At 38.8% G+C, this 21,898-nt stretch overlaps 2 protein-coding genes across 2 annotated transcripts in view; one reads left to right on the top strand and one right to left on the bottom strand.

The window, feature by feature from the left end:
• Window positions 1-286: 286 nt before the first annotated feature.
• Window positions 287-10,171, top strand: LOC123976973 (transmembrane protein 268). Its single transcript, XM_046059395.1, has 9 exons — window positions 287-412; window positions 2,574-2,709; window positions 4,232-4,326; window positions 4,421-4,528; window positions 5,465-5,617; window positions 5,733-5,843; window positions 6,812-6,901; window positions 7,151-7,369; window positions 8,363-10,171. The coding sequence occupies exons 1-9, from the start codon at window positions 407-409 to the stop codon at window positions 8,528-8,530; spliced, it is 1,086 nt and encodes a 361-aa protein (XP_045915351.1). The 5' UTR covers window positions 287-406; the 3' UTR covers window positions 8,531-10,171.
• Window positions 10,172-10,671: 500 nt separating this feature from the next.
• Window positions 10,672-21,898, bottom strand: part of prrt1 (proline-rich transmembrane protein 1) — a 14,355-nt gene continuing 3,128 nt past the window's right edge. The window contains exons 2-4 of the mRNA XM_046059396.1: window positions 17,308-17,645; window positions 15,314-15,505; window positions 10,672-13,600 (exon numbers count right to left, since the gene is read on the bottom strand). Of these exons, the coding sequence (XP_045915352.1) occupies window positions 13,424-13,600; window positions 15,314-15,505; window positions 17,308-17,645 (707 nt within the window). The 3' untranslated portion in view covers window positions 10,672-13,423. The remainder of the gene's footprint in view (window positions 13,601-15,313; window positions 15,506-17,307; window positions 17,646-21,898) is intronic.

The following is a 21,898-nucleotide window of genomic DNA, read 5'->3' as shown; positions in this document are numbered from 1 at the left end:
GTAACATAACAACCAGGGTGAAGTTAGTTTAATATTCAACATACTTTCGTCTATGAGGCAAAATCCCAATGGCATCAAAGGTCCCATCTCAAAATAAGGTTTGAATTCTTAATTAGCTTCTGCGTGAATAAGAATTTCTTTCTACTGTTGTGAACCACAAACCACATTCCTGTAGTCATGAGGCAGAACTGTTATGAGTCACACGCTAAAAGAGAAAGAGAGAGAGAGAAAGCAAGAGACAGAACTAGAACAGAAACTCTGCTGAGACACAGCAGTGTAAAAGTAACGTAAGCCACTGTCTGTATGCGCAGTTAAGACATTTATTGCTGCTTTCAAGGGATCCAGTTGGAAGGAGAAGAGAATACAATCATTACGACTTTGTTGACATGATGGACTTTGATCTCAAATGCAGGTAAGATGTGTTTGATCATGTGAAATGTGGACTTTCTATGTGAGTTATGTTGGTTTTGGTTTCAAAGCTTCCCAGGCTGAAACATAAATGGACCTTTGCACACAAATGCATGTGACATTGCTTCCCCTTTTCTATACCTTTACATTCAGTAAGACTTTTTATTATAGCAAAAAAGATTTCAACCTTTTGGGAGACGAGTTTTTACAACTATGGCGTCCTTGCTCAACATTTAATTAACAGTTTAACTTAAAGATCTTGTGAAATGTTAATAGATTTTTCTGCAGAAATTGCTCCTGAAATAGACACAACCTGGAGAAGAAATAAACACAAAGTAATTTTAACAAATTTGCTTTAGCAGTTTGCAGCACAACACACATGGGCATGAAAACGTTGCACGATGAGATGCACTTTTAAGATAACAGATTGTGAGTCGAGTTTTTACTGATAAGTTTTACTGATAAGTTCAAGACAACTGTTCCGTTTCCTCTATCTTGAAGTGAAACGCTGAATATGCTGCCTGTGTTTCAACGCAGCCTTCTGCTTGCACACGTGTGAACAATATTATATTGAGTTTTTCTTTCGTTCAGCAGTTGCAGTATAAGCAGGAAATGATAAATTGGGCCAGAGTCAGAGTGTGACTGTATAGGCAAGGAAGCGAAAATGAGAGAGTAGATAAAGGCAGAGAGCCTGTGCTTGTGGAGAGAAGGCAGAGAAAGATGTCAGACTGAGGGGATAAACTGACATCACGACCGTGGCAACGAGTTTTCACATTTCAGTGCAAAAATGTGCTGTCACAGGCAGGCAGATGAGAGTGTGAGATGGAGACCTAGAGAGAGATAGTTTTGTCTATAAGTACTTTGTCTTTCGCAAACGTTAGGCAGTTAAGAGGATCACAATTGTGCTGTGGAGGGTCCCTGCTGAGGTGCAGTCAGTGCCACAACTAAAGATACCTCTTATCCTCTTTCAACAGACTGCGCTACACTGCCATGATAAACCATTTTACTCCAAATGCAGCACCAATAGTGGCAACCTTGAAGGCTTATAAAAATGTAAATTCATTCATATCTACTCGTCTAAACTGAATCTATCCAATAAGAGGGTAATAGCCTCTTAATGTTCCACCTCTGCAAGCAAATAATGCCATCGCATCATTGCAGTAAAGGCCATCAGCCGCGAAAGCCAGTCGTGGAAAGTAACTACTTTAAATGCATTTATTCAGGTACTGCACTTAAATACAATTATTAGGTACTTTTTACTTAAGAATTTTCATTTTCTGCTGCTTCATACTTGTAGTTACAAATAGTTTCTAATGGAAATATTGTACATTTTACTACAATTATCTTAGGGTAAGTTCCAAAGAAGCTTATAAAATATAATGCTGTGATATTACTAAATAGGTAACAAACCACATTGACAAATTACAACACACAATGCATTATAAATGTATTATTTATAGTGACACTCTGAAAGGAAGCATAATAATATTTTTACTTTTGATACTTTAAGTATGTTTTGATGATAATTAAGTAACATCTGTTATATGAATGCAGGACTAAATGGAGTACTTTTAGACAATGAAAAATGTGTACATGCCATATATGTTATATATATGTATATATGTTAATTTCTAAACCCATACTGATGCATATATATAATATTGTACTCATTAGGATGTTCGAATAATCTTTGATAGGCAAGCTTTTTAAGTACTTTTGAAATGCAGGAATAATTGGGATGGGTCTGTAATAGTTGAAAACAGTTGGGTCATCCTGAATAATTAGTGTCTGCTTCCTGTATCAGTCACAGTCACATGAATACTGATATCACAATGTTACAGTATTTAGATCAGTTGCACCTACATGATTTAGATCATGACATCTGTTGCAGTCCTTCCTTTGACTCTAATGTTGATGCATGCAAGACATGAAATGACTGGATCCTCTTTTGTTCTGTCTTGAAATTATAGTTTCAAGGGTGTTTAATTCACAGCTTTTAGGACCTTAAGGCTTTGGGGAATTTTTGGTTTTCCTAAAATTCTTAACAAGAAATCATAAAATGTCCCTGTTAAGCACATTTATTTCCATGTTCTTAACAAGTCAGCAGCTTTATAGGCTAAAACTATTCCCATATGCTGTTAGCTGATTCTCTGTTTCTTCTTTAGGATGTGGTTACCCATGAGATGATGGAGGACAAGAATGGACACGGTCATGTGATGGAGGAGGGCGAGGTGGATGTTCAGATCAGACAAACCAAAGATCAGCCACAGGCCAACAACAACAAACCCAAATGGTCAAATGGTAATAGCTGCTTCTTTATTTGTTTCTCTGTGTCATATTTACAAGAGGATTGGGAAAACTTGCATGTTCTAGTTTGCTTTAACATGAATCTGTGAAGGCCAGTGCTAATACCCAGGGGCGTAGGACTATGTGAAAAGGGGGACTGAGTATATAGGACCCTCATGTGAGGAAGGCCAACAGATGCGGGGACGGGAACATCAAGAATGCCTATGCACAGAGTCCAGAATTTCTTGTAAATGTTGCTGCTAATACTAATACATATACCCTACATATCTTTTGTATTTAAATGTATTTATAGGCAATATCTGTATGGGATTCTGTTTCTGTCTTAATGATGCAGCTGCATTCTGTTTTTGTATTTTATATTTTAGGGACAGCATAGCACTCTTGCTTTAAACACTTGCATGCATATAATGACAACACTATGTAGGATGATTTTACTGGTGTTTGCATATATCTGATGTACTGATATCTGATGTTTTACATGGAAATATATCTGTTCTTTTTGTCCTTGTGCAAATGCAAAACATGCACCAGTTCAAAATTTACAGTAGATGCTTTGGAAACAAAAATGAAGTGTTAAATTTACACACCAGTTAAATTCCCAGTCACACTAAAGCTTATCAGTGCTACAGCTGCCTTATAAACATTTCAGACATCTTTATTGTCTGCAATTTATTTGTATAACAGATCAGTGCTCCTATTTTCTTTATTTCCTCGTGACCAGCCCTACTGGTACTTCTACAGCATTAGAGAAGGATTATCCACATGTTGGTGCCTAGCGTCATGGCCACATGCTTTAGATGCCAGAGAACAATGTAAAGACGTGAAAGAGAGATTGTTTAATTAATTTAAATTCCTTATTTCCCCTTTTTATTATTATAATAGGTTTATGTTTATTGTTGTTGTGCACCTAGTCGCCAAAACAAATTCCTTGTATGTGTAAAAACAACTTGGTAATAAATCCATTTATAATTCTGATTCTGATTCTTAAGTAGCTTTAAGATTGGAGGAATCGTTTTTTCCCACACTGCCTGGCAGTATCACATGTAAATATTCAGCTTTACTGCAGCTCTTATAATGTTTACAGTGAGTGAAACATTTAAATTCTAGGCAAGAATGGAAGCACCAGTCCAACAAATGTCTGAGACATTATTTTGCACACATTTCCCTAACATTCTTGTTATCTATGAAAACTTTGGGATTCAAAGTAAAGTTCTGTAGGTATTTATCTGCACAGATTGAGTTTGTGCTGACTGGCCCATCTTAGGTCAGTGAGATGTGAGAGGTTACTCATAATTGACTGCCCTGATTTTGTTTCTGTGTTGCTTTTACTTTCTTTTTTTCATTGTCTTTCCTTCACTGCTGCCAACTACTGCTGCAGTGTTGCTTTTAATTCTCATTTTATACCTCCATTTTCTTCTTAAGAAGTGTTCCAGACGAATGCAGGTTCACACTTCTATTTTCAGCATTTATGTAATGATGATTCTGTCACGTATTGCTCTCTCTTGCTCTCTCACAGGTCAGTGTGTTCTGGCAATGCCGAGCTGTTCAACGCTAAACCCCAGCTTTGATCTGTCTCTGTGCCAATCCAATCTGGAGAATTATGGTTTTCAGGTCAGCACACTGTGGCACTGCAACATTCAGATATCTTTATCTTAATCTGTGTTTAATTCATGTTGTTCATGTGATTAATTTTGTATCCTGTTAGATTCCAGTCAGAGACCTGGAGGCTCCACTGAAGACAGCTCTGGACATGCCCTCAGTCAGGAGGTACATGGTTTTCAACTCGGCTCTCTTCCATTTCATTATGGCACCGGTATGATTATCCAGCTCTTCTTAACCACCTATTTACTCTGACTGTATGTCTCACTCTCTATTCCTCAGCAGTTTTAAATCTCACTATTGTTCTTTCATTTCTCTAGCATGCTTTGATATTTTTTGAGATATCCAGCATTTTTTTTTCCCAAAACGTTGCAATTTCTATAATTCAACTTAGTAGTCTCTGTCATTAGACTCTTCCTGTCTGATAAACATCCACATCTTTGAAACTCCGTTCCCTGTGCTCGTAACGCAGGCTCTGTTATTTTCTCAGGCCTTAATAGATATTGTACAGTTTTATTAGGCTTGGTAGTATTCTATACGATAAGTAAACTTATTTATTTAAAATCGTGGAAGTGCCTCTGTAAGTCTGCTCATATGATCTTTGCTGCATACACTGAAGTTTCTCGAATTCCAGGATTCAAAGATGACATAAATATTCATGTTATATCACAAGCCAAACAACAGTTATCGTGTCCTGCTATTTTTTCCTGTGAATCTCTAGAAAATACAGCAGTTTGTCTTTTGCCATTTTCACTAACTTTGAGTCAACTACATAGCTGGAGCAAGAAGGCAATTAGCTTGGCTTAGCAATAGCACTTGAAGAACAAATGAACACAGCTAGTCTGGAACAGCGGCAGGTTGCAGTGACGTCATGGAGTCTGCTTGCTTGGTAACCTTGGTAAACAAAAGAGAAGTAACATGTTAAGTTGTGTAAGAGGTGCTGGTAAGCGTAATTGTGATATTTAGAAAGAGCCAGGCTTGCTGTTTTCAGTCTTTATGCTAATCTAAGCTAACTGGCTCCTTATCCATAATTAATGGAAAGACATGAGTTTGATAGAACTGTTTCTTTAATATTATATTAATATATACAGTTGCCAGCTGAATAAATGCATTTGATTAATATTTACAACCTCTTCTCTCCCTCTACCAGGTGCTGTATGTGGTGGTGTGGTGCGCCATGTTCTCCACCCTCCACCTGTACATCGATGTCACTGACTACTGGGTCCTCTGTCTCTCTGTCAGCATGATATCCATCTTCCTCACCACTGCTGTCATCTTCGTCCTCCACCACAGTAACAAGGGGGTAAAGGGGATCTGTTCATGTTCATTTTAATAATCTTACAGAGTGTGTAATAAGTAGCCTACAAATCTTAAAAGTGAAATAATTGATTATCTTTCTTTGTCTGTTTTTTTGTCAGATCAACATGAACTTAGATGTTCGGTTAATACAGGTGAATGAGAGGATGGTGAAACACAAGCTGCTGGTGGCTGTGGCCGACTGGGTGCAGAACTGCACTGGAAACATGCAGGTTGTTCTTATGAAATAAACCATGAGAATATGAGGTTCTTTTTTTCAGTGTACTAACCTCTTCGTACAGTCCACATCTACTGTTGTTGGATATCGTTTAGACTGATACACACTGTTAGTGTAATGGTATTCCTGCAGTTGTCTCGTTTCTTTGTGTTGTGGGAGAACCACATAAAGATGAAACAACAAGATGAGAAGAACTATCTGACAAGAGAGTAATAAAACAAATGTCCTACCTTCTGATTAATGGGCAACCCGCTCTACCTCCTGAGCCACAGCCGCCCCCGAAAACAATTAGACAGAGGAATGATACAGCAAAACAGCAAAACCATGTGGTTAATGACACAACATGATAACAATGATATATCAGCAGGCATAACAACACAACAATGACAATGCAAAAACACACCATTCAAATTATTCTAAAAAACAGTAGAAACTAAATATTCAAATTCAATATGCCATCATTTATAGCTTCACCATACATCAAAAAGCATTCAGATAGACATTCACCCTAAATGTATTACAACATGTTTGGTATCTTTTGAAACTTTGGAATCTCCACTATAATGTAAAATAAAGTTTGATGGCTTTGGACAATGCAACAAGATGTGGATGGGTTTGCTCACGTAGGCCACAAGAAACAGCACAAAATTTATCTTTAAGATCTGTCAGCAATTCAGAGAATATGTCTGTTTCACATGCAATACAACATAAAAGGTATTAGTGGGATGATGATGCTATATATGGCTTGTACTGGAGTGCATCTCCACCAATCATATAGGAGTTAAGAGCTTTATGTGATCAATACAAATGTTCTTGCTATAAAACTCGCCACATTTTGAAATGTGGGTGGTGATTTAGTGGTTTGGAACCAGACTAGTACATCAGTAATGAACAACAAATTGAATAATTTTGCTTTGGCAATCACTAATGTTCCTGTATTCATCTCTCTGTGTCTCTCTGCAGCTGTACTTTGTGTATTGGGACATGTCCCGCTGTCTGAGGGTACTGACTGAAACTTTAGAGGAGTACAGCTTTGTGGAGAGTGAAACCCAGGTGAGTGAGTCGAGTACTTCTGTCGCTTTGTTTGTTCTCCTGCTGCTTTATCGATTTTTCTTGTGCTCCCATGTTAGTCCTCCCTCAAAATCAATAGAAACATAATTCCAGGGGAAAGGAAATGTATTTCTGGACTTCAGTCCAAACTGAAATTTAGTCTTTGAAGGATAGCGTCACATTTCATAGCTTCCCATTCTTGTTGAGTGGAGGAAGTTAAAAATGATCCAATCGATGTCACACTTTCACCAGAACAAACTGAAGAGGAAAATGTCCCACCTCACCCTGGTGACCGAGGTCTCGGCTGTTGACCCTGAGGTCGGTGAGTCAGATATGGAGGAGAGTTCAGACGAACAGAGGCCTCTGCTGAGAGATAATGAGACTGGCTGCAGTACCTCATCTAGCCAGAGGGAGGACGCCAAAGTCACCACCAACTATAGCCTCATCCCTGATGCATCATTACCTGCTCAGGTAAAAAGACATGATGCTGCAAGACGACAATTGATATTAGAACCCGTCTGGAATATCAGCAATATTGTTTTATTATAAAAACCTCAGAATTACCAGATATGCTGGATGATACACAAAACAAATTGCAGTGCATGTAATGTAATGTAATGTATCATTTCTAGGTCTTCATTTTCTTAATTTCAGTAGAATATATTTTTGTTTGTTAAAATAGAACATCAGGAACATTTGAGGGATGTATGGTCAAGTTTTTTTCATTATGACTTTTATTTCCTCAAAACCATCGCTGGACCACAATAACACTACTGAAATGAAAACAGCATTTAAATGTTTTGCATGGATTAGCAGCCTTTACAGTGACCCACCCATATTTTTTTATTAGAGAAGAAACTCCAGCTATCATACTACCTATATATATATTAGGTATTTAAAATAAAATAAAACTAAAATAATTTGCCAATTGGTTTATAAAATAAAATATGTAAAAACAAAATTTAAGAAAGAAAATTAGAGATTGGTTGTGCAGCTGTGGTCAGCGAGGAGGAACCTCCATCTTGGAGGTGGACAGATTTCCAACTTGTAACGCAAATTAAATCTTAACCAGTTTTCAAGAGTGTCCAAGAAGTCCAGTAAGTATAGTGGTCTTGGGATGTAAACAAACTCTGGCGTTCTTGAAGACAAAGAGTTGAAATCTTCAAACATGTGGAAAAGAGCAAACGTCAGGAGTATGTGGAGTTTTGACTAAACTAACATTAAAGTTACATGACTGGTTTCTTTTTATACATACATTTCCTGGTTGCGTAATTGGAACACATTGCGGGAAATAAGGGAGTGTCATTCAGAAAATACTTCCTCAAAATAAAATAAAAAAATAAACACTTGTCATACTACTGCTCCTCCTTGCATGAGTACCTGTAGTTTGTTTTTTTGCACGTTTAATTATATTTAATACCACCAGGTTACCACAACTTCTAAGTGTTAATGTACTTTTTGCAGGCTAAAGCCTACCAGCTTCTGATAACCTACAGTGCAGCCTATGTGAAGCTGCTGGTGTCGCAGAGGCTATCAGGACCGTCACATGACCGCCTACGTCCCAGGAGGAATCACTGCACCACCGCCCCTCTCTGCCTCTGCCAGTACATCAAAAAGAAGCTCGATCTATAACAGAGCCGACCAGTGTCAAACCAGGAAGCTGTTACATAGAACTGGTGGACTGCAGTCCTTTAAAAAAAGACTTTGCTCCATGTAGGAGCAAAAATGGATTAGGTTACATGTTCAAGGACATTTGGTCAAATGAAGGACGTATTTGGAGCTTCAAACTTTAGATTTTTCTGTTTCTCCAGCCTGCAGGCTACTGTACCTCTGCGGCTGTTTTCACGCCAGCTCTGTTGTTTGCACTACCTGCATTTTTGTCCATTTGGTCCAAACAATTTCTGCACCCTGCCAAATGCTGTCACGCTGAGGTCTATTCCAGCTGCTGTAAAACAAATATTTGCACTCTTGTATACATGACAATCACAGCCTTAGTTACTGCTGTTTAAATTATTTGATTTGATTTGCTGTAGATTCTATTTGTCTTTGGGGTTGAACTGAAGGCAGCCGTGAAAAGTAACTGAGACCGTGGACTTTTACTTGTTATGGAATATTTTTACATTGTTGTATTGTTACTTTTACTTAAGAAAAGGATCTGAATCCTTCAACCACTGCAGTGTAGACAAAGACAGTGGAAGCATGAAGGAAAAGAGATTCTCCTTGATGCAGGTGTGTAATGATGCTGAAAAGGTGCTAACATGAACCATTGGCTTTAGTTTCCTCAGCACAGAACTGAAGGTTCGTTTTGGTGTTCTCACACCTTTGGTTTTATGCGTGTGGGTCGATCACTTACGTATCTATCTATCTGTGGGTTTATGTCTCACATATTACCAGCGATTACTCATCAGTCCTGATGCTGTGGCTGATATGACAGCCCAGCGAGAGAGTAACAGAATGACACAAACACACACAGCAAGACAGCCAGCGTGGCTGACCCAGGTGAAGCTGGCATTGTGTGATAGAAGAGACAGGCGTGCAGCGTGAGGCCAAGTTAAACGCTCTCAGAGATGCTGGCTCTCCTAGGGAGGTTAAATGGCCATCTGTGATCCTGCATACAGGCTGGCTCAGCTCCCACCTTTAGTTTCTCCCTCAAACCTCTTTTCCATTGGCCTGATTGTCTGGGTCCATACTTCACATTTTAACAGATTCATTTTACAATAACAATGTGTCAAACAACAATGTGTCAGTGTGAAAGTGGTTGCTTGTTGTGATGAACATTTTGATTGCCCCAGGAGGTGGTGGAGCCCCAAAACAGAACTAAAAAAAGCATGAATATTGGACTTACATTGATTAGGTGGGCAGAGACATGATAAATTATACAGTTGCTCGTGACTGCTGGATGTGTAAAATAAGCAACTGTGTGCTAATTTTACACATCTGCTTTAATGGTGATGATATGTCAATGTTGTACTCACAAGTTGTTTCCACACACGGCACGGCAGGGCTTTAAGCTAAATGCTAACGTCAGCAAGCTATAACAAGCTCACAATGCTAACATGCTAATGTTAAGCAGGTGTGATGATTACCCTGTGGGTGTGTTACGTTCTTAAAATACAGCCATGTGTTTGTCAGGTTCACTGTCTTAGTTTATCGGCAGCATGTTAGCTTGCTAGTATTTGCTAATTAGCACTAAAAACAAAATACAACTGAGGCTGCTGTGATGTCATTCATTTTCAGATGTTAAGTCATAAAATAAAGTATTGGACAAATTTGTTTTGACCTGATAGTGACCCTTAATGGTAATCCATCTAATAGTTGTTGAGACATTTGACTGAAACCTATAAATGTCACCCTCATGGTGGCACTACAGGAAAATTAGGCAGTCACTAGAAGTCATTAGGATTTATCCTCTGGGGACCATGAATGTTGTAGTAGGCTTAAATTTGGATTTGTACAATATAAGCTGCCCGGATAGGAATGCATGATTATTTTTATTTGGTTCAGATGAGGCATGAAAACAATTGGCAGCATAACGTATAAAAAAAGAGCAGCTGCAAAGTACAAACCCTTATGTGATCAAACACAACAGATAGTGATAGTGAGAGATACTGTAGTTCATGTTGTGACAGAGAGAGGAAAAAGAGAGACAGAGAGGGAGAAAACCAGGGCAACTATAAATAGCACCTTAGTGATGAGGGGAGAGGAGGAAAGACCACAGAGAGACTGAGAGGTGAAAAAACAAACCCGAAGAATGAGACGCTGCCTACACCAACTTATCGTTCACATCCCAAAATTGTTCTTTTATTCATTACTCAAACAACTGAAGTCAGAAACAACCAATGCATGTGCAACACAGCCATGAACATAATTAGAATAATAAACCCCAAGAGAACCACATGAACACAGGTAATTTTTTGGCTCTTTGAACAAGCAACCCATGGCATTTACAAGCTCAAAAAAAAAAGAAAAAAACAGAAAACAAAATAAGGAACACATCTCCCAGCTGTGTAGTGAACAGCTACGATTCATGTTGCTGAGCACAGAAGAGTCCTATCAGAAAGCACACAGGGAGATGCAGCATGTAAACTAGATATGCTAGTGACTCTATTCAGTAGACACACACTCACTGTCAGAGCCGTCTTTACAATAATAATATTAAACAGCACTGTGCTTCATTTACTCTTCTAACACTTAAAATCATTGTGTCAATATAAGGACAGGGCCTGTATTTATCAAACACAAAAGTGAAATTTAGGGATCAAGTGTAAAAGTATAAATCCTTCACTTTTACTCAATTAAATAAATGGCTTATTTATGTGGGAGTTAGGTGAGAAGATCGATACCACGCTTACTACAGCCAGAAGCTGGTTAGCTTAGCAACAGCAGGGAAAGTCTGGGTATGTCCAACGGTAATAAAATCCACCTACTAGCACCTCTAAAACTTACTAATTAACACAATATTTCTCTCCTTTTTTAAATACATACAAAGACCAAAGTGTAAAAAACGACAATGAGGTGCAATAAGGCAGTTGTTTGGTAAATCCTTGTCTCTGATTTGTTAATTCTGCTCTGAAGATACATGTGATTTTCGGAGCATTTTTAACTGTTATTTTTTACAAGTTTGATAAATATGGGCCCAGATGTGTTTAATGTACTTAATATCATACATTGGAGATGATAAAATGCAATAAATAATAAGAATAAGAATATATAAACTACAGAATAAACTGTATTTATATTGACTATTCGTGTTCATTGTCACCAAACATAATTTTCATAATTTTTAATATCTCTGTATAATTGTTTTTAAAAATAGCATCATCATAGGGACCAACAGAAGAAAGGGGAATATTTATAGGTCCAATAACTCATGTGGACAGGAGAAAGACAAAAAGAGAGGGGACGAGAGGAAAGATTTCATAGAGCGGAAAGTGCTACTACACAGTATAGTCATTATAATGTTTTCTCTCTCTCCTATCGGAAACATTCATTTTCAGCGCTCCCATAACCCCTGTAACGTCACATAATAGTTCATACTGTAATGTTACAGCTCTTACAAACAACAGTACACCTGCTGCTTAGAGCTACGCTACATTATGGAAACCACACTGAACCCTGACTCACTCTTACAATAGTGAAACAAAGTTATAGGAGCTCACAGCGCACATCTAACCTCAATATTTAAGACAAATGGAAACAAACTGAGGATGACATGCAGGGTTATGTTGCCTCATAAGTGTGATGTTGCACTAAAGTTTCATGTACATTGTCTGATTGATTAAAGAGGGAAGTGATGTGCAACACAAACTAGGCTTAATACACTTCTAAAATACTTGCAAAAACAATATTTGTAAACCTAAGATTCAAATACTTATCTAATATAATATCTAAATTGCCTCCTTTTTTTGTTTTGACGGTAGCTTGTTCGACATTTTGAAAAATACTGTACCACACACTTGTAGACATTTTAGGAAATATCCCCACAAACAGCTGGGACAAAAGCTATTTTAGCTTAAATTTATATTCATCATGCACTATAAGAACTATGAATGTAAGCAGCAGCGTCATTTTATCTGGTTACTACAAAGTGCAACATCATCATCATCAGATATCAAATTTAAGCCAATTTCAAAGTTTCAGATAGCTGCAATAAACTACTGATATACTGTAAATTATAGCAGATAAAGTCAATGCATGGGTAGATATTGAATAAATTAATAAATAACATATTTTAAATACACTGACAAACATATAATTCACAAGTTATGTACCATCTCATCCAGCTAAAATGTCCATGTAACACGTAAACATACGATCTCAAATAAATACTCTGTGTTTGGTTACATTAGACTCTCTTTTATGTCAGTCCAGTCTCCATTTGGTGTGTTAAATGTGTATTGATCACACCCCCAACACTTTAAATCAGTTTTACAGTCTCTTATCCAAGTGCATCAGCAATAATACTATTCTGTAAATCAACACTGTTTCAACATGGTGTTTTTTTTTGTTTTTAAAGAAAAACACACAGGTATACTTGTACTTGTAAAACAAAAATATGCATTTAAATGTCCTAAAAATGAATTTGTGTGGGCCCATTTGGTAGATTTTGTCATTGGAATATGTAAAACTGAAATACACAGTGACCTATCCTCTCATCTAACTACATCATCCGTATGAATTAATCAGCATCAAATGAATTGTTAATGCAAGGAGCCGCTCTTGCAGCTCTTATCTGAGGGTAAATATTAAGCGCCAGCTGTGCTAACAGCAATACTGGACCTCATTTGACAGCTGCTTGTACGTAACGTTTGAACATCATCTGTGATTAGCTCTTTTTGGTCATCGGTGTGTGTTTGATGGCAGCAGGTTAGGTCAGAGCTGTGTGTGTGTAGCTGTACACAGAGGGCCAGCAATGCAGTAGCAGTTTGTGTGCATTTTCAGTGCTCCTATTTCCTCCAAACGATTGAGAGTAGTTAGCTAGCTAATATATGCCATGATTTCCCATCTGTCAGACACTGCACGGAGTTACGGCTCCCAGTCGTCATCATGGTGCTGCGAGGCAATGATGATTACCACGGTGAGGATGGTGCACAGCACAATGGAGGCAATGCCAACAGCCAGGCTGATGAAGGAGAAGTTGCGCGCCTCGCGGGAGGCTATTTCCGCCGTCACCATGTCCCCTCTGGCTATCGCCGTACGCACCTAAGTGATGCAGGAGGGAGGGGATGGGTGTGTGGGAGAGAGGAGAAATTAAAATGTGTGTTATATAACAAGAAGATGCACGAGTGGGAGCAGGAGAGAGAGTCTAAAACAACACTGATCGATTTTACTGCAGCACAGCCTGAATGTGCAGAAAGAGGCCACTCCACACAACATTAACACCCTATAACAACATATACAGCTCATACCGGTGGGTCCATGCCTTGTCAGTTCAACTCAACTCAAAGCCAGCTGAGCAGGCCCAGAGGAAAAAATCCATTCTATCCCATTGCACCGACAATGGTGTCCTTACATAATGTGGTCTGTTGTGTGTGTGTTGGTCAGCACAGTCTGCCATTGGAGAGGCAAACAACAGGCATCATGAGGTTTGAAAGCAACTATACTGAGCCTTTACATTTCTGAAGTTTCTAAAACTTGTATGTTAAATAGCATCAGTAAAGGGCTTTTAAAAAAGTAAACTATACTTTAGGCATAATGACGGTGCACTGAAGATAAATTAACTTTTTAATGTGTAATATAACTCCTGACATTTGCAGTGGCAGTTTTCTTCTCATGCTGCATCATTTAAAAGTATTAAAAACATATTTCAACATACGTAATAGACCTCAGGTCAGGGAGGGAAAAATTCACCTGCATTAATATAATATGCCAACAAGTATCTACATGATTATGTTTATGAATTTAGTATGCAGTTCCTCTGTAAAGCTCATGATACACGGAGCAACTTTTAGAGCAATGGTGCAGGGCTGTCAATGGTAATGAGTGAAGATTACTACCGTAATCCCCTTCCCCTATTACTCCGCCACCCTACCCGTACCACCGCTATCTGTTCAAAACATAGTCGAACTTGCCACCAGCAACATTGCCCAGCAACATTACCCAAAAAGTTGCCCCGTGTATCATCAGCTTAAGAGTTTACAGCCTGCTAGGTGCTCTGTGAGGCGTAACTTAGGCACAGTGGTACTTTCAGCTACATGTGAATGTAAGCATGCTAACATGTTCTAAATGACAATGCAAAAAAGTTGTCGGTGTTGAGTAGGTTTAAAGTTTACCATGTTCTCCAGCTCAGTTTAGCATGTTAGTGTGGTATCATTTGCTAAGTATTACTAACATTGTACAGCTGAGGCTGATGGGAAGTTTTTTGTCTTGCAGATATTTGGACACAAGGAAATTTTGAGTTATTACAATTTATCCTGAGAGGGACATGAATGTGTGTGTGTGTGTGTGTGTGTACCAATTTGTATGGCAATTCATCGTATAATTGTTAAGACATTTTACTCAAAAACACAAATTTCAAGCTTGTGATGACGCTAGAGGAAGAGTCAGAGGATCACCAAAGTCAGTAGAATTCATCCTCTTGGGAATCATTATTGTCTGTACAATATTGATGTTAAGATGTTTCAGTCTAGACCAAGGTGGTGGCCCAAATGACGCTGCCATTCCTACAGCAATATTGCTAGTCTGGCTAAAAACCACTCCGTCAATTTGTGACCACTACAAGGTTGTTTCTTAATTATCTTAATGCGACAATGATAAGTGAGGTGTATAGTATCTAACCTTTCTGCATACTAGAAGTAAAATTCTAAAAAGTACAAAAATGACTTCAGGAGTCATTTACATTACAAAGCACCTGGCAAAGGCAACATTATGTTAATAAAACTCAAAGATCAAAAGATATTATACACTGGCATTAACCTGCACTGCTTTGATGATGGCAATGATGCCTGTTGGCCAGAAGCAGCAGACGGTGGTGAGCACGGCGATGGGCAGGTAGTCGTGTGGCGGTCGACGGTCCATTAGGGTAATGCTGGGTGGCATTTGCATGGGATGAATCTGGCCCGGCGGGATCCCTGGATGGCCGTTAGTGGCTGGCAAGTAGGTTTGACCCTGACCACAGGGAGAGAAGAAGACAGAGAGTAAGTACTGGTGCTTTTTAAAACAGTAGGGCTTTTGTTGAGCAGCTTACAAAGCACTTTCCATATAAAAGAAATAGGAACAAGGTGACACAGTGAAAGTGCAGGACAGTGTTATGTTGCACGTATTAAAAGAGTCGTGCATGTCTGAGCTTTAACAGCAGTGTGGCAGGAAATGTCTAAAAAGCTATGATTCATTTGTGAGATTGCAGCCAGTCTCCAAGATGAGCACGCTACAGTGCATATTTTGCCACACTCCTGCAGTCCTGTACAAAAGAATGTATCTACATGAATATAACTTAAATACTGCCAGGGATTTAATATATTTATATATTTATGTATTTTTAAGTTAAATCTCAGTGTCATTGGGTTGAGTTTCTTGTGTTTCTCTAGTGTTTCTGGTCTTGTTTTCTGGTCGTTGTGTTCCGTGACTTTGATTATGTTTCATCCTTGTGTTAGGTTTTAGTTTATAATATTTTTATGGCATGTTTATTAGTGTTCCTTGATTTATGCTTTCTTTCCTGTTTGATTTAGAAGTGCTCTGCCCCTTTTGTTTCCTTGATTCTACTTTCTGGTTTCCCTTGATTAACTCGTTAGTTCGTTATGTTCACACTTCCCTGTGGATTTAGGTTGCCCTGTCACTCCTCTAATTGTTGGTTCATTGTTTAGAGTTCAGTCACTAGCATGTGCAAGTGTATTTTTGCATCCAGTGTTTTCTTTCATGGAGTTTCAATGTGTGGAACTTAGTTGAGTTTCTGGACTGCCAACCATTCCCGTGAGTTAAGTTCTGCCAATAAATCCCTGTTTGGTTCTTCATTCCTCGTGTCTGTCTGCATTTTGGGTCCAATCCCCCTGAACTCCTCTGTAGCTCCTCAGCTACACCTGAAACTCAGCTCTAGTTTTAATTTAGTACACTTTGTGGTGAGAGAGTGATAGCACAAAAGCACTTTCATTTGTTGGATGACTCACAATCACATTTTGGGGCCTACTTTCAGTTTACTTTAGGATATCGGTGGCTTTATCCACTAATGTGTAAACTTATGTAATTTAATTCAAAAATCAATTATATTGTACAAAGAGAGAGCGACAGGAACCATGACATCCACCAATGTGTCCCTGAGCAAGACACTAAACACCTAGTTGCTCCAGAGATGTGCAATTATAATGGATGCGAACCGTGTCAGCACCTTAACCCTTAGGCCACTAAGACACCCCAGATGTTCTCATTTTATTAGGCTCAACTCTCTAGTATTTCACAAGTAAAAAAGCACACATTTGGAAACATGTTGGATCTCAAGGACATTAACTTTACTAAAAGTTATTGATGCCATTTCATCAGCCACTCTTAAAGGTTTTTGGGTTTTTTTTAGCCTCAGAGCTGCAAAAATAAAATAAATCACCTTGAATGACCTCTCATTCAAATACATGTTGCCTTTCCTGTTACCTTTATACCACCCAATGAAGAGCCCTTTGAACTAATCAAAAAGCCTTGTGCTCGTACACAAAATATTATTTAATGCAATGTAAATTAAATTTTTAGAAAAGCAAATCTAGGGACAAGTAATGCTAATTAGCTAAAATGCAAGAATGTGTAGAATTAATCTATTTAAAGAATATTCTACTGTTTATATTTATCCATCTAATCTGTAAATGTATTATCCATAATATGAGGTGGAAAGAAATGTACAGTCTATTCAATTTTGAACAGTCTGGTGTAATGCAGCAGCCTGATGTCAGACCTGTGAAATCTTTAAACAGCACTTGTCTCTGACTCACCGATGCCATAGGGTAGATGGGTACATAAGCTGTGCAGGGCTGTAGCTGAAGCGGGTAGCCAGGGTGGAGGTATCCTACAGGGGGGGGGGCCATGGTGCCTCCGGGGCCCTGGGTCTGGACTGTGTAGCCCTGCGGGGGCCCCTGGGATCCCATCGGGCCGCAGTGGAACTGGGTTTCTTGTAGGTATCCGTTTGAGCCCGGAGGAGGAGGCGGAGGAGGGTAGTTGGGTTGGGTGCCCGGTGCAGGCTGCATGTTAGGGTGTTGGGGTACGTTAGGGTCTTGCGGGCCAGGGAGGTACGGAGGAGGCTGCATGGTCTGACGTCCAGAGTCATCGAGACCTGAGAGAGGAAGAGAGCAAGAAAAAGATGAGGAAAAAAACAGGTAGGAGAGGAATCACAAATAGAAAAGGCAGAGGAAGAACAATAAAAGAGACAGATGTAAGACTGAGGGCTTGTTATCTAACACAAGCATTGTTACAGCACATTTGTCCGCATGTTCAATGTGATATGTCTTATCTCACTGTTGATGAGGGGGAAAACAATTACACAGACCATAGCTCTTCAGCGGCTTCAAAGTGCAGAAGGAAACCCGTGCAGTCTGTGTGCTAATGATGACAGTGATTGACATTTTCACCTCCAAGAGAAGAAATGCCCTTTTCTCTCCTTCTCCCTTCAAAAATTATGTTTATTAGTAGTTAGAAATGTGACATTTTGAAGACAGAGAACTTGGTGCTCTCATGGCCTGTCTGAAGCATCAATTTGCTTTTGGTCATCTGAACATTTTGCGCTCACACCTCTGCTCCCTTTGCGTTTGCTTAACATTGGAAAAGACTGATGGGGTGTCGTGTTTTCACAGTGGGGATGTGGCCGAGGGTACGGTAATGCATACTGACAGGGACATGAGGAGGGAGGAGGAAGAGGGATGGAGATAGATGGAGGTGAGGATGGCGGAGTGAGGGTTTGATAGGACAGAAGGAGGAGAGCAGGAGGCAGTCGGGGTAAAGGAGCAGCGTGAGTGATGAGGAATGACGACTTGTGCTCGGGGACCGGCTTTTATGTAACAGTCCCAAACTCTGTCACAAGCAGGAACTGGACCAGAAACAGACAGAGGGGAAAGGAGCGAGCACGGCGGAAGGGAAACCTTTAAAAGGTTGCGATGTGACGAAGAGAAAAATATACATTGGTGTTTCTCTATTTGAAGTTGAAGGAAGATGAATCTAAAATTTGTCAAGTAAACGGAAGAAATAGGCAAAATACATACAAAAAGACTAGTTATGTGGTGCCTTAGCTGACCATGGATCAATGTTATTAACAGATATTAGATCTTATTAATCGGTAGTTAAATGACAAAAATGTGTGTTTTTAGAGGTAATTTAACATTTGCTTTTTGCCCCTTCACTTTGTTTTTAAGACAAGAGCAGCATGTTTATAATTTAATTTTACTGAGATGAACCTTTCACTACTTACTATCAAGTAAGAAGAGGACTTATAGTCACTATTAATCCAGTTCAAGCCATAATGTTAGTACATGTTAATTGTTAAATAAGTAGTGTCTAATCAAAGTTGTGGTTGTCATAATCCCAATGTTGAATTTTTATGTGTATAATTTGTGGGAAGTGAAAAAGTAAAAATATAAATAACTTAATAATAATTTATATAATAATAAGAATCATGTAGGAAAGATGTAAAACCAGGTTTGAATGGAGTTTTTCGCTGAAAGTACGAATGGGTAGATAAGAGTATAAAAAGAAGTGAAGTGAAGGAAGAACTATGAACCGTTAGGAAAGTGGGAATGGGCTGCAAAACATTATGTAAGCTAGGAACTTGACAAATATCTGGGAGCTAAACTGCATTGCTGGCTCAACATTATATAAAGAAGCAGCTGAATGAATGCGAAGACTTGGAAAAGTTGGAAATGGTCTAATTAATGTGAATTGGATTTGAACAAAACTCATAATGTATGAATGATACAAAACATTCAACAGGAGTCAGTACTGCATATCTGTGTGTTTCAAACTGCACTAATTAGCTAATCTAAATCAGCTGTGATCCCAACCGCAGTCAAAAGGTTGCCATGGTGATGGTAACTGCTTTGTGACTCTAACATGGTTTTACAGAGATTTTAGCTGAGGCGCACCTGTCATACTCCTGGTTCAAGCTCAAAGACTTTAACGCTTATTGCCCAAGTTAGAAAACCGTAACAGAGAGGAGGCCCTGCTGAAGGGGCTGTGTAAGATTTGTGTTGGTAGTTTAAAAAACGTGACTGAGAGAAGGTTAGAAATGTCACCATTTCTGCCACTGAAAATTCCTGCCTCAGTTAAAATGGAAGTCTATGTGACAGCTGGCTGTCACTGCTGTCACTTCAGCTGATTCCATCGTTCCATGTCTGTGACCGGCACAAATGTTCCTAAGTTTTTATGTATAAATGAATGTATGTGGAGTGGAAATCGTGTAGGTTTAAGAGAAGATTTTTAATAATGATAAAATAATAAGTACGATTTTACAGCTCCTCTGTAGTCTATGTAAAATCTCAGGTCTGAAAATTGTATACATTTTTATCTGCGACTGTGTAAAAAGCATGAAAACTATAAAAAAAAATAAAAAATTATGAGAGAAAGTCCAAAGGGCTGTGGAAGATTTAAGGTTTGAATGAAGTTTCTATGTGAATGTATGAATGAGTGGGAAGAGGTTGAACATGAGTGAGGCTGAAGGTTTTTTCCATTGACTCCTAATATATATAATTGAATATTTCAAAATGGGATTTGAAAAGTTGAATAATGGCCAGAATATTTGGAAGATGTGGAACATTTTGATATTTGAATGGAGTTTCTAAAAGTAGGAATGAGTAGTTAAGAGTTTAAAAATTGGGCACAACATACAAGTTATCATACCATAAGAAGGGATGGACATGGTCAGCAACAATATTGTGTGCCAGTGTGTGCCAAGAAAATATCCCCCACACCATTACACCACCACCAGCCTGAACCATTGATACAAGGCAGGATGGATCCATGCTTTCATGTTGTTTTCGCCAAATTCTGACTTTATCATCTGAATGTTGCAGCTGAAATCAAATCTTGTACTGTCCGATATAGTCTTCTGTTGCTGTAGCCCATCTGCTTCAAGGTTCAATGTGTTTTGCATCAGAGATGGTATTCTGCATACCTTGGTTGTAACGAGTGACAATTTGAGTTACTGTGGCCTTCTGTCAGCTCGAACCAGTCTGGCCATTCTCCTCTGAACCGTACCATCAACAAGGCCTTTTCACCTTGAGAATAGCCGCTCTCTAGATATTTTCTCTTTTTCCTCATCCTTCTCTGGAAACCCCAGAGATGATCGTGTGTGAAAATCCCCAGTAGATCAGCAGCTTCTGAAATACTCAAATCCGCCTGTCTGGCACCAACAACCATGCAATGATCAAGTCATTAAATCCCCTTTCTTCCCCATTCTGATGCTCGGTTTGAACTTTAGCAGATCGTCTCAACCATGTCTACATGTTGAAAAGCACTGAGTTGCTGCCAAGTGATTAGTAGTTGAAAACGTGTACCTAATAAACTGGCCAGTGAGTGACATTGTATGATAGAAGTTTATTTATCCAGAGCAATTGTTGTGCAGCAGTTGCAGAAGGCCAACAAAGTAGGAAAGAGGGCAAATGGTGTTAGTCATTGTTGGCCTATATAGATTATTATTATTATTATATATATATTATGTTAAATAGTTGTTTTTTCCTATCTTTGTTCAACTTTGTTGTCCTTGTTTTTAACAGTAGGCCTCTATTCCTGTAAATTGTTCTGTGTGTAAGTACATTAAGCACATAATCAACCTTATTAAGCTGATAGTGATTATTTCAGTCATAATACTGAGCATTGCTGAGTTTACATGAACCAAAATCATTCCCGACCCAGTGTTAGTCATGTGATATTTGCATTTGAACGTCACATCCCTGCATGATTTCAATTGGTAAACAATGGTGTGCATCCTCATAAATAGCATTATAGCACACTGGTTTTTTTTATTAGTATCAATGAATCCGTGGATTATGTCACGTGTACCTACAGCCCAAACGGCAGACTACTGTACAGTCTGCCTTTTACAGTATCAGTGGCAACTTTGTGCGTTTCACGAGGACCTTTATCCTTTTTTCTTTTTACTGTAAAGGCTCTCCCGGTGTTTGAGCTCCATCAGTAGTTGGCGCGTTAACATCCTAAAAGAATGGAAGAAAAATCCGGAAAGACGAGACCAATGTGTTTTTGTGTGTACTAGACGTTGAGGATTATTAATTAAGGCTGTTGACCACGCGCAAGTGAAGACGTGCATGCGCAGAGGACGCCCACAATGTCTATAGTCAGGAGAGATGTACGTAGGTCTGCGCTTAACGATGATAATAATGAGACACACAGGGAAAATTACCCCATAATAAATTGTAAAGTAGCCTCTTCTACAAACAATACAAGTCCTTAAACTGTAAAGCAAAAAATGAATAACATCCTGACTTAAGATGGGCTACAAATGTAATAATATAAAGTCTGATAATGTCATTTTTAATAACTCTCTATTGAGCATCATGGACATAATATGAGGCCCTATGGTGG

The sequence above is a fragment of the Micropterus dolomieu genome, linkage group LG09 (assembly GCF_021292245.1).
Source record: "Micropterus dolomieu isolate WLL.071019.BEF.003 ecotype Adirondacks linkage group LG09, ASM2129224v1, whole genome shotgun sequence".
NCBI classification, from domain to species: Eukaryota; Metazoa; Chordata; class Actinopteri; order Centrarchiformes; family Centrarchidae; genus Micropterus; species Micropterus dolomieu.
Note: the sequence above shows the minus strand (reverse complement) of the source record. Positions and strands in the feature narration are given on the sequence as shown.